General features: G+C 38.7%; 1 protein-coding gene across 1 annotated transcript in view; it reads left to right on the top strand.

Moving 5' to 3' along the window:
* The window catches only part of FRMD3 (FERM domain containing 3), an 83,137-nt gene that overhangs the window by 31,547 nt on the left and 39,318 nt on the right, over positions 1 to 12,272 (top strand). Inside the window, exon 4 of the mRNA XM_063295180.1 lies at positions 11,902 to 11,980. Within this exon, the coding sequence (XP_063151250.1) occupies positions 11,902 to 11,980 (79 nt within the window). The remainder of the gene's footprint in view (positions 1 to 11,901; positions 11,981 to 12,272) is intronic.

Raw genomic sequence — 12,272 nt, 5'->3', positions numbered from 1 at the left:
CATATGGCTTGACAAAGCTCTCCAGCTGGAAACGTCACAGTGCTAAACTCCGAACTGCTTTACAAACAGTGAGGACTGTTTTACTTCCCCCCACCCCCCATACCATTGTTTATTTTTTTAAAAATAAAAATAGCTTAGCCTTTCCAGAGGCTTACCTTTCGATGACAGAATCAAAACAAATATTCCATTAAGTTACAGTATGAAACATCCAGTCTACATTATACTGTATGTTACTTGCAGTGTCATCCTAAATTAGAGAAATCCAGTATGCAAGAATAGTACTGACATAAGTCCATTTATAGGCTGTTTGGATGATTCGATGATTAATAGGCTCCTGGTTTCAAATGTGTCATTCTTGTGCCCAGAGCCAACCCTATAGACTGAAATCATGTGGGTTTTCCATTTTCTTCTCTTAGGATTCTTCTCTGGAAACAAATGGGGATTTGAACAATCAGTCGCTTGAGGATCAGGAGAAGTAGATTTGTGTTAGAAAGAGTGGGAAACAGGATCTCTACATTTTTACCACCCCAGCTCTCAAAAGCTCAGTTAGAAGGTCCCCTGTTCTAAGGGATAAAGTTTAATTTTATTTAAGCTGTCATGCTATGATTGCTTCCTTTAGTTATGGAATGGTTGCCTGATCTGTCAGCACAGTTACTAAGATTTGCTAGTGATTCCATCCTAAGCCTGCAAAGAAAGCTCAATTTGCAGTCCATACAGAGTTAACTTTAGACAGTGAGACCCATTGCTTGATCTATTGACATATGCTTTATTTACTGTATGACAAAAAAGTAAGTTTTATCCACATACCCTCAGTAGAATTGCATATTTCTAACAAAGGCATAAGTGCTTCAACATCGAGCATTTGTGTTACAGAACAAAGATCAATATGCATAAATGGATGTAATTGGGGCTGGAATTATATACTCACATCTTCCACTAATGGGCATTGAATCAATAAAATTTCTTCTGTTTCAGCATGTATAGGGATGTGTTGCAAGTTTAGCCGCTGCAAGCATTTTTCTTTCTTTCTTTAGAATAAATAACATCATTTAAAGTAAGATTTCTAAGGGAGATATAATGCATTAACAAATCACTTATATATAATAAGAAGTACTGAATATGCTCCGGAATTCCCTATTCCCTAAGCTGCATTATCTTTGCCTGATGGCCTTCTATTGGAACATGAGACTTCTGTTTTTAGGAGGCCTTCTGTCTGCAGTGACTTGTAGGTTTTACTGTTTTATTGTTGCTTTTATGATTTTTATATTGATCTTCTGCCATTTCTGTAATGATCTTTCAAATATTTTTATAGTATTTTAATTTCTTTCCCCGTTTAAAGGAAATGTATTATCCTTATTTTAAGATTAAGTTTGAATATCCATAATACCTTTAAGATGCTATGAGCTTTATATAATATAGCTCTCGAGGCAACCATTTTTATCTTTGTTCCCAGACCCTCTGGGAGAATCGAATCCTTTAATGTGTTGCTTCAAGTGATCGTGTAATAAGATTAGATTAAATCACAGTCACATTGACTAACATTCAGAAAATTTAAGCAGATACAGCCTCTTTTGCATGCAACTCCAATTCCCAATACATAGTGTACTGATACTGAAAATAAAAATTTCCTTTATTTCATATCATTGTATCTCTCCTCAGGGTCTAGATGAGAGTCCAATGAATCCACCCCATCCCTGGTTACCCTGAGCTTTCTAAAATAAGAGTTGGGTACATAAGTACATTTTATTGTAACAAACAGAATGATAGAATCAGAATTAATTATACAATGAGATATTGAAATACATGACATCTAGGAGAAATAAAGGTAGGGAAGCAGTTACTGAAGTATAGTGACATTGGTTCACTGGAAAAAGCTGAAAAAGGACTATCTCCTTGTAGTCTGCTTTCTCTTGCAACCTGCTCCTCTTCATATACGCTTCCACAACAGAGAGTGGAGTTTGTCAGCATTGTCTAACCATGTGTCAGAGAATCACACACTTGGAAGGAACCATGTAGACTACAGGGTTCAACCTCCCGCTTGGTGCAAACATCCAGATAAAAGTATCCCTGACAAATGTCTGTCCAGCCTGCTTGAATACATGCAGTGAAAGGAAGCACATCATCTTCCTAGGTAATCGGTTCCACTGTCACACTGTCTTATTTTTAGAGGTTTTTTATAACACTTAACTAGATTGTTATTTAAGATTATTACTCCATGCCCTATAATCTGGGACAATAGAAAACAACTTTCATCTTTCTTCTGTATGACATACCTTCATATTCTTAACTCTATCCTATTTGGTGAATTTAGTTCTTCCGCCTTTCCCCCTGCAATAAAAATAATTAAAATTAGACAAATATTGCTTATTTCTTTAGTTCAGAAGCAGAAAATTGGAATTTTAGATTTTTTTTAACTCTTCTCACAAGAACCACATTGTCTACCCCTTTCTTTAGAATTCGGACCCAGTGTATACATGATCTCAGGAAGGCAAGAGTAAGGGGCAACTGACAAAATTACATGACTTATGTACTTGTGAGGACACAAGTATGAAAGGCAAGGATTTCCATCATGACATCACAATGTACGTTTCATCATGTTTGTGTCATCGTGATTTATATTGGATGTCTATGGCTGAGTAACTGAGAAAAGGAAAGTGATGAGGGCTGAACTTCCCAGTCCCTGATTGAGCCTCTTTTCCTCTAGGTTTTACTCAATGTCATTTGATATCATTGATCATAGTATGGTTTGGTATCATCAGTATCCTGATGATACTCACTTTTACATCTGTACCCCATGCTGGGCAAGTGATGCTGTTCAGGTGCTGGCTCAGTGCCTGGAGGCTGTAAGGACCTCAGTGGGGAGAAACTCGTTGTGTCTCAACCCTAGCAAGCCAGAGTGGTTGTGGGTCTTTGACTCCCCAGGGTCAGGAGAGTTGACATCGCTGACTCTGGATGGGGGAGCACTTCCTTGGACAGATCTGGCATGCAATTTGGGAGTTCTCCTGGACTTGCAGCTCCTGCTGCAAGAGCAAGTGGCAGCCACGGCCAGGGGGCCTTTACACAAATTCATCTTGTGTGCCAGTTGCACTCATTCCTGGGCCAGGAGGCCTTGCTCAGTCACTCATGCCTTAGTCACCTCCCATTTGGATTACCGCAACACACTCTACATGGGGCTGCCTTTGAAGACCATCTGGAAGCTGCAACTTGTCCAGAATGCAGCTGTACATGCAGTTTTGGGTGCCCTGCGGTTCACCCAAGTTATACCAGTGCTGCATGAGCTGCACTGGCTCCCAGTTGCTTTCTGGGTGCAACTCAAGGTGCTGGATATCAACTTTAAATCCCTACAGGGAACAGGGCCAGATTATTTGCAAGGCCACCTCTCCCTCAGGATATCTGCCCATCCTACTAGGTTAGATTGATCGGGCATACTCTAGATCCCCTCCCTTAAATGTTTTCATCTGATGGGACCTTGAAAGCACACCTCCTCTGTGGCTGCCCCAACCCTTTGGAATAGCCTCCCAGATGAGATCTGAGGGATCCCTGCTGTTTTAGTCTTCCAGAAGGCTGGGAAGACTTAGCTCTTCCCCCAAGCACTGGGCTAGAATGGGGGTTGAGCTGGGAAGCTGTTTGTCCTGGTGCCTAGGGGGAAGGGTACTTATGTTTTTATCTTGTTTGTATGGATTGTTGTGAGGTGCCTTGTTATATGAGATGGGCGGCCATATAAGCCCAATATATAAACAAACAAACAAACAAACAAACAGTATCATTATATGAGATAGGCGGCCATATAAGTCCTATAAACAAACAAACAAAGAGTATAATGCTGTACTATCTACAGTGGCTGGGGTCAACATGCTTCTGTGCTTCTGCTCTTGAGTGGGCAGTTCCATTTTGAAGCCATGATTGCTCTAATGTGGGGTCCCACAGGGTCCCAGCTCTCCCCTATGTTACTAATATTGATTTGAAGCTTCTGGGGAAGGTCATCTGGCGGTTTGGGGTGAAGTTCACCACTATGTGGATGATACTCAGATGTACATTGTCACTCTGGCTGGACCAAGAATATGCTGTGGAAAGCTTGAACAGATGTCGGGAGGATGTCAGGGTGTGGATGAGGCAAAATAAGCTTAGACTGAATGCTTCCAAGACCAAATTGCTTTTTAGGAATTTAGCTCATGTATTTAATTAGGATGAGGTAGCACTGTTGCTGAAGATGTTCATGATCTGGAGTCCTAAATTCACGGCTCCTACTTAAGTAGTAGGTAGAGTGGCCAAGATAGCCTTTGGCCAGTTTTAACTAGTGCACTAATGGAGTACCTGCACTAGGAGTATCTGATCCTTTTATCACTACTTGTTTGGATTACCCTAATGTATTGTATATGGGTTGGGTTTTGGCCTAAAACCTAGAAGCTGGATTGTTGATGGGACAATCCTGTCATAGTAGAATAATGCCACTACTGTGGGCATTGCAGTGGTTACCAGTAGGTTTTCAGGCCCAATTCAGCATACTGGTGATGACCTGCAGAACCTTTTATATCAGGCACTGCCTTGCCAAGGTTGAATCTGACTATCCAATAAAAACATCACCAAAAAAGGCCTGCTTAGTGTCCCCACCCAGTCTGAGGTAAGGGAGACACGGACCAATACAGGTCTTCTGTATTTTAGAACTTCTTCCCTCCAGATGTCAGGCTCTGCCTGCTACCCAGTAAAAACGCAGATGCTAGTGTAGGCTTAGGTTCTGGTTTTATTTGAGTAACAGTATGCGTGCCCTTTAAGAAAAGCTGAGAGTGAGTGGAGCGCGCTGGAACGGGATTTAAATAGCCCGCGCCGGTCAGCGCTCCACCCCTTCTTACTTTGGGTGCGCCCCAAGCCCCGTCGGTTCTGTTGCCGGTAGGTGAGGGGTCGTGGAGCCCCTCCTGTGCTCCGGGCATTTCCTTAATTGCTTCCCTGGCCGGTGATGGTTCATTGCCGGGCGATCAGGTTCGTAATCTCTTTGACAGCTCAGGCGCGCCTGGTGGTCTGGTCTTGTCAATTACCTTCTTTGCAACATTGTATCTCTCTCTTCTGCGCCTCTGGCTAGAGTTGATACTTTGTTGCCAGCACCTGTTGCTCTTTTGTTAGCTAGTTGCCTTTTCCCTTAATCCGCCCGGTACCCATTTCCCTGCATTGTCATGCGAGCTGTTGTGATGTCACAAGCATCGCAATGGTGATCATGACACCAGATGGTTAGGCACCCCTTCTCTCCTGACATTTTGTAAAGCTGTTAAAACACTATTCCACCATGCTTTTTTGGTGGCCATCTAGTGGATTTCTATTAATTATATATATTTCATTTTGTTTTTATTCAATATTTTTATAGTGTTGTATCTATCCAGAGTCTCTGAATTGGGACAGGATACAAAAATGTGAAATTAATTAATAAACACATTCTAGAAAGTCTTTTTCAAATCTTCCTTTGTTGTTCAGTGCTGTTTTGAATTGTAACTTATATTTAAAATATGTATAAGCTAGATGAAATTAGTTTTGATTATATCTCAAATAAGCTTCCCTTCATATTCAGTAGTATCTCTAATAAATTGGTCTTTGGTGCACAATGTCATTGTGTGTGGTATACATTCACATTTGTATAGGGGAGATTGTCTCTCTCCATTTCTTCTGTATCTTAAATACTGTTTTATAAAATTTTGTAAACTAATGAGTTATTAGCATAACTTTAGCTATATTGAATGGAGTACATGCATAAAATCTTTTTAAATAGTTGTGATCTTGAATCCATTCTGGCAAAAACTCTGTGGCTCAAATTACAGGAGAGATTGGTAGAGCATTGGGGCTTTCAGTATGACAGATGGGCCTTATTTGACAGATGAAAGGCCATTCTGCTACTGTAAATTTGCTTATTATGCACCTTATTTTTTGCTTGGGAATAGTTTTGCAAAAAATGATATATTATACTTTTTGCCTGTTCACATTTGCACTTGTACCTCATTGACTGCTACTCAATGGGTCTGTTGCATAATATATATGTATTTAACTGGCCCAGTGCAATTCCTTTCATGAGTTGCTAGTGTTTCTCTTTTTATGATCTTTAGCACTTACTTAAAAGAGTATATGTTGTAGTTGAGTGCCACTAAAAATGTAATTTATTTATTTATTTATTATTCAAATTTAGTTACTGCCCATCTCCCCCAAGAGAGGGACTCCGGGCAGTGTACAATATTGCTTTTCCTTGTTAGATTTCTATCAAGATTTGTTGGAAGGGTAGGGGGAGTGACAAGCTGAGTATATTTTTATAATTTGACTCTTCTCTCTTCTGTTAAGTTATGAGATCTCATTTTGTACAGTAGTTGGAAGTCTTTTTACAATTAGATTCTACCCTTGAATCTTTCTAAATGGTGAAAGGTGAAATGAATTATAAACTCAGATTGATAATTTCTGTGAATAGTGTAGCTTAATGTAGTTCAGGTTGGCCTTTGATTTCCTTATCCCCATACTATAAAGGGTGCGAAAAAGCATGTGTTTATCTTACTTATGTTTTGTAGTGTTTATACTTTGGGTTAGGTTAAAATACAATGAGTAGACCAGAAGCCTGACTGAGCTACTATTTAGTGGGCTTTCACTGACTGTGATTTTAAAGAAACCAGGTATGGTTGCTTTAAAATAGAGGGTTCTGGCAACTAGTGGTTGGCCAAAGAACGAAATAGATCTGAGGATGTCAGATCTTTCCAGTCAGAAAACCCTGCTAGGAGAAGACACAAAAACCAGAACTGATGGTTCAGGAAAGAGGAAGCCATGCTGTGATGGGGTTGAAAGTTCAGACAGACAAGAGAGCTGAGCACCCCTTAGAAGGCTTCAAGCAGCAGTCTGATCACAAGAAACTTCAGTGTATAGACCCTGAAACACATTCATCTAAGAATCCAGAAACCTTGGGAAAAGGTGGAGGTAGAAGGAAAATGATGTATAGCATTTTTACAGGTTTAGAGGATTATTTAGAGCAGTGTTTCTCAACCTTGGCCACTTGCAGATGTGTGAACTTCAACTCCCAGAATTCCCCAGCCAACCCTGAGCTATAAATATTCACTTTGATTGGTACATGTCTATTTATTTTACCCTGTCACAGATGCCAAATGTCCCCGTCTGCTTCAATCAACTGTTCTGCTTTCTTGGTTTGTTTAATTAATTTATATGATTGCCCACTTGCAGAGTGACTCTGGGCAGCTAACAAGCTTTAAAAAACAGTCAAAGATTGATATCAGCCTTGCAAGGTAGTCCAGACAAGAAGCACACCCAGAAGCACTACTTCTAATTTTATTGTAAGGTTATACTGTATTAACAGAATCTTGCAAGTTGGAAAGTACATCTCTCCCTCCTCACCTTTATGGTCCAGGAAACTAGGGAGGGTCCCTACAAATCCATACAGGTTAGGAATACCCATATTATATTAGTAGTTGTAACTAAGGACATTTAACATAGTAAGTGTACATTAAAGGTTGTGTACCTCAGGTAGTCCCTAACTCCTTTTTTTTAAAAAAAAAAAACAATCCCTGCTTGTGCTGCTAACATTTGGGTGCAAAGTACCTACTTGAGCTGGCATGTTTTCCTGCTATTTCACATAAAACACAGAGGAAAAAATGGTGTAAATCTTTTAAAACTATAATCCCCCTAAAACAGTGCCTACAAACCTGGATCCATCTACTGTTATGACATCAAAATATCATTGCTCCTTCTCCTTCCTATACCCCTGGCTACGAAAAAAATAATTTAAAAATGCAACCTGTGGCTGCTTAAAACATTGTCCAGCCTTTGATTCAGTCCATCTCTTTTCTCCAGTTGGGAAACGACTTTATAAAAATAATATCTAGAATAACCATCTTATTTTTGGCTACTCTATACACTAATGTTTCATGGTGGTCGCAGTCCCTAGCCACTGTTACATAGCATTCAAAGTAAACACAGTTTCTGTGTAGCATACATTTGATAATGTTTAAAGATTATGATGTAAAGTTACGCACATAAGAGAGCAATAGTTCCTTGCTCTGTGACTGAACTACTTTTCATTTTAAAATCTGAAATTAATTTATACATCTACAGTTGCACATGCACATTATTTTAGTCAATGAGCGTATGCTTATCTTGGTTATGAAGTCTTCTGGCAGGCTGCTCACTTGTGTGCATGGAGTTTCTGGTAGCCTATGGCTATCATGAATTCCTAAATACAGTTTTACAATAGCCACCTCAATAGACATAGGAATTTGGAATAACCAAATTTATTTATTCTTGTTCCTATCTGTCTGTTTGTCAAACAATGCTCAAGATTATTGCTAAGGATCTAACTTGGAGCCACTGCAACTAAGGAGAAAACGTCTTACAAGAACATGTTTGTGTTTAGCCTAGTACTGCATATGTATATGATGACACTTTTTCCTCATAAATGAATCTCTGGTTGGATTCCAGTCGAACTGTAAATTGTCATACAGGTAGTCCCTAACCCTAACCATAATTGGGACCAGCAACTTCAGATCTGTGAAGGTCATAAATGTGAGGATTGGTCGTAAAGTTACTTTTTCATCACCATCATAACTGGGAATAGTTGCTAAACAAGGCAGTCGCTAAATGAGGACTAACTTATTTCTATGTATACTTCAATGGAAGTAAGTCATGTTAAACACAATGATTTGTACTTTGGAATAAAAATAGGATAGTGCTACTAATAAAGAATATCTATCATGTTTACACATTATGATTAGGCTTATTGTGGCATCCAAACATGGCCACAACCTTTGTGGTTAGCTGCGAAGTATTTAATCAGGTCTCTGATGGCTAAACATTATTTATTATTCATAAACATTTCTATTATTATCAAGCTAATCTTTTTTTTTTATCATAATGAGACATAACACCCAGACGCTATTTAGATGAGCAAGGCCTGGTCATCTTTGGTTCATTGTATAGAAAGTTAGTTTTATATATAATCAAAATGAATTAAAGAAATCCAGCATGTATGTTTTTAAAGGCCATAAAGGTGGCTGAACCTAAATAAAGTGGGTCAGTGCAACATTTGCATTACATATAACTTTTTTAAAGTTTAAAAAGTTTATTGCTTTGGGTTTTGAGAAAGTAGTTCGTTCTTAAGTAGAATATTAAAATACCTGGGAGAAATGGGAAGGACTAAAAGAAACAAGAAGGAAAATTCATCAATGCAAACAGAAATAAATGACATATTCAATATTTATTCTGTGAGAAAGAAGAATGATTTCATGTACACACACTGTAATACGCATTTTAATCTGTCAGTGGGGCAGTATGTTTTAGATCAACGGTTCCCAACCTTTTTGGTACCAGGGACCAGTTTCGTGGAAGACAATTTTTCCACGGACCTGGGGGCAGGATGGTTTCAGGATGATTCAAGCGCTTCCTATTTTTCCTGACTTTTTATTCTTTTTTCTTTGCAGCGTTTGGAGATAGCAGCCAATGGGCTTGCTTTCTCTGACTGGAAGCGGAGCTCAGGCGGTAATGCGAGTGATGGGGAGCAGCTGTAAACACTTGGGCTGTAAATTTGCTTGCTCGTCCACCACTCACCTCCTGCTGTGTGGCCCAGTTCCTAACAGGCCACAGACTGGTACCAGTCCGCGGCCCGAGAGTTGGGGACCCCTGTTTTAGATCACTGTTTTGTTTCTTGTTTTTGTTTTCACTTTGACCAAGTCACATTACTACCAAAGAGTATGAGAAAATGTCTATAAACCGAAATAGTTTTAAAAACCTGTTTCTAGTTGTCAATGAAAAACCATTCTTTCCTTGGATGATAGCAATTTGCAGTAAAGCTTATGTCATTTTACATCATCCTAATTCACCAAATTGTTTCTCTAATGATGCAGAATAGAGGAGGAATCAGCCTATTTTCCATTTCTCTTCTGCTGCCGTTATGTTCATAAAAGAATTAAAACTGGAATAATCAAAGGACGCTCCCTTTGGGGCTGATGTTTGCTGATGTTTAATAAATAAACATCAAGCTATATTTTTCCTAGCTGAACTGAGTGGTGTGTGTACTTGCTCTGATCTTGAAATAGACATTGACTGTGAATGCGATGGGGCAAACTGAACTGGAAATTACCCATAGTAATTTTCCAACAGGGATTACATATATTACACTCTTAAGAACAATAATTGCTTCTGATGCCACTTTAAGATATTGTAAATAGTCTAGAATTGATAAACATGCCATATGCTTCAAAACATAAGAGATGGAAACAGGGATACTGTTGTGCATTTATTCCCATAGTATGTATATATGTGTATGTGTATTTGTTTGTATACACATACATACTTTATTGTGGCCAGTGACCAATCACATTCTCACAATAAAAATTACATCCTGAAGTCAAAGGAAGTAGAGGTAGTCCTCGTTTAGCAACTGCCTTGTTTAGCAACTGTTTGCAGTTATGACGGTGATGAAAAAGTAACTCTATGACCAATCCTCGTATTTATGACCTTCTCAGGTCTGTAAAACAAAGGAAACCTGAAGTAAGATCATAAGCACAGTCACGGTTTCAGTTAGTGACTACTTCGCTTAATGACTAGGTTGCTGGTCCCAATTGTGGTTGCTAAACAAAAACTAACTGTAGTGTACAACTCTGTTTCAAAAATGGATGTGTGTGTGTATATATACGGACTATCATTTGAATTAAAATCAACTGTTCAGTATATGGCACAGGAACAATTCTGTGTGGTCATATGAAGTTCATGGCAATACCTATGAAGGTTGAAATTTATGAAAGGTTGAGATTACTGAAAAGTAAACATGCATAGTACTGCATTATAAATAAGTTGCAAATTACTGGTTTTATTATAATGGGTACAGTGTCCTATATTTTCCCACTGAATATATAACCTGCAACTGCTTATAAAATAGCAGTATTCATGTTAATAAATAATACAAACCATAAGGAAGGCTGAGAGAAGGAAGATAGATGCTTTTGAACTGTGGTGTTGGAAGAAAATTCTGAGAGTGCCTTGGACTGCAAGAAGATCAAACCAGTCCATCCTCCAGGAAATCAAGCCAGACTGCTCACTTGAGGGAACAATATTAAAGGCAAAACTGAAATACTTTGGCCACATAATGAGAAGACAGGACACCCTGGAGAAGTTGCTGATGCTAGGGAGAGTGGAAGGCAAAAGGAAGAGGGGCTGACCAAGGGCAAGATGGATGGATGATATTCTAGAGGTGACGGACTCGTCCCTGGGGGAGCTGGGGGTGTTGACGACCAACAGGAAGCTCTGGCGTGGGCTGGTCCATGAAGTCACAAAGAGTCAGAAGCGACTAAACGAATAAACAACAAAATTTCATAAATTAATATAAAAGTAAAGATACACGTTTCTACTTTGAAAATGATACTAATACAGATCCAACAAAACAATTGCTACTCTATAGTTGATAAAGTATGTGAAATTAATAGTGTTAATGACAGCTGCACCAAATATTAAATTACTTAGAAGGTTATCTGAAGTCTCCCTATTGGCAATGTCAGTGTCCTGGCTTGCTGCAGAAATCTCTGCCTGTTGCATTCCTCTTTTCTCTAAGTTTAGGATGCAGGGTTCTGTGGTGAAAATTGCATTGCCCAACTCTGGTTCTTCGTACAGTTATCCGTGCATCTGATTCAGTCCAGGTACACAGAATATTTACAAGGATTTATGTATGAACCAGTCAAATAAAAATTACAATGTGATAAATCTCTGCTTTAACAAGCTTTATCCTCCTTACGCTTTGAACTTTGTGCCATACTTTGAGCTTTGTTATCATTTGCTTTTTTCTTCTTCTTAATTTGGTACACTGCATCTCACAAGTTGCATCTCACAAGAAGCCATGTTTTATATAGCTGTGCTCATGCTTTTTTTTATATAATGTTTCAGCTCATCCACCATATACCATGTGCTTTAGAGTGAAATTCTACCCGCATGAACCCCTGAAGATTAAGGAAGAGCTCACCAGGTATTTTTGTCCTGTCCATGCATTTAGTGCTTTACTAAATTTCTGTGCTTTTGCTGACTTTTAATTTTATACATTATTTTCTAGGAGTTTAAGAAAAGTTTATGAGGTTTTTCAAGTAATAGTATATGTGTCACGCATAGACATGTCAGTCATCAGAGATATATTAAAATATATATTAAGATAATAACTTAATTATCAGTGCCTATATTAGGCCCATTCTAGTTTAAAAGATAGTGTGTAAGCTAAACTTTTGAGTTATTCAGTTGGCTTCATCAGGTAAGAGGTAAATAAA

This window comes from Candoia aspera, chromosome 2 (genome assembly GCF_035149785.1).
Source record: "Candoia aspera isolate rCanAsp1 chromosome 2, rCanAsp1.hap2, whole genome shotgun sequence".
NCBI classification, from domain to species: domain Eukaryota; kingdom Metazoa; phylum Chordata; class Lepidosauria; order Squamata; family Boidae; genus Candoia; species Candoia aspera.
The sequence above is the reverse complement of the archived record's forward strand: the minus strand, read 5'-3'. Positions and strand labels throughout refer to the sequence as shown.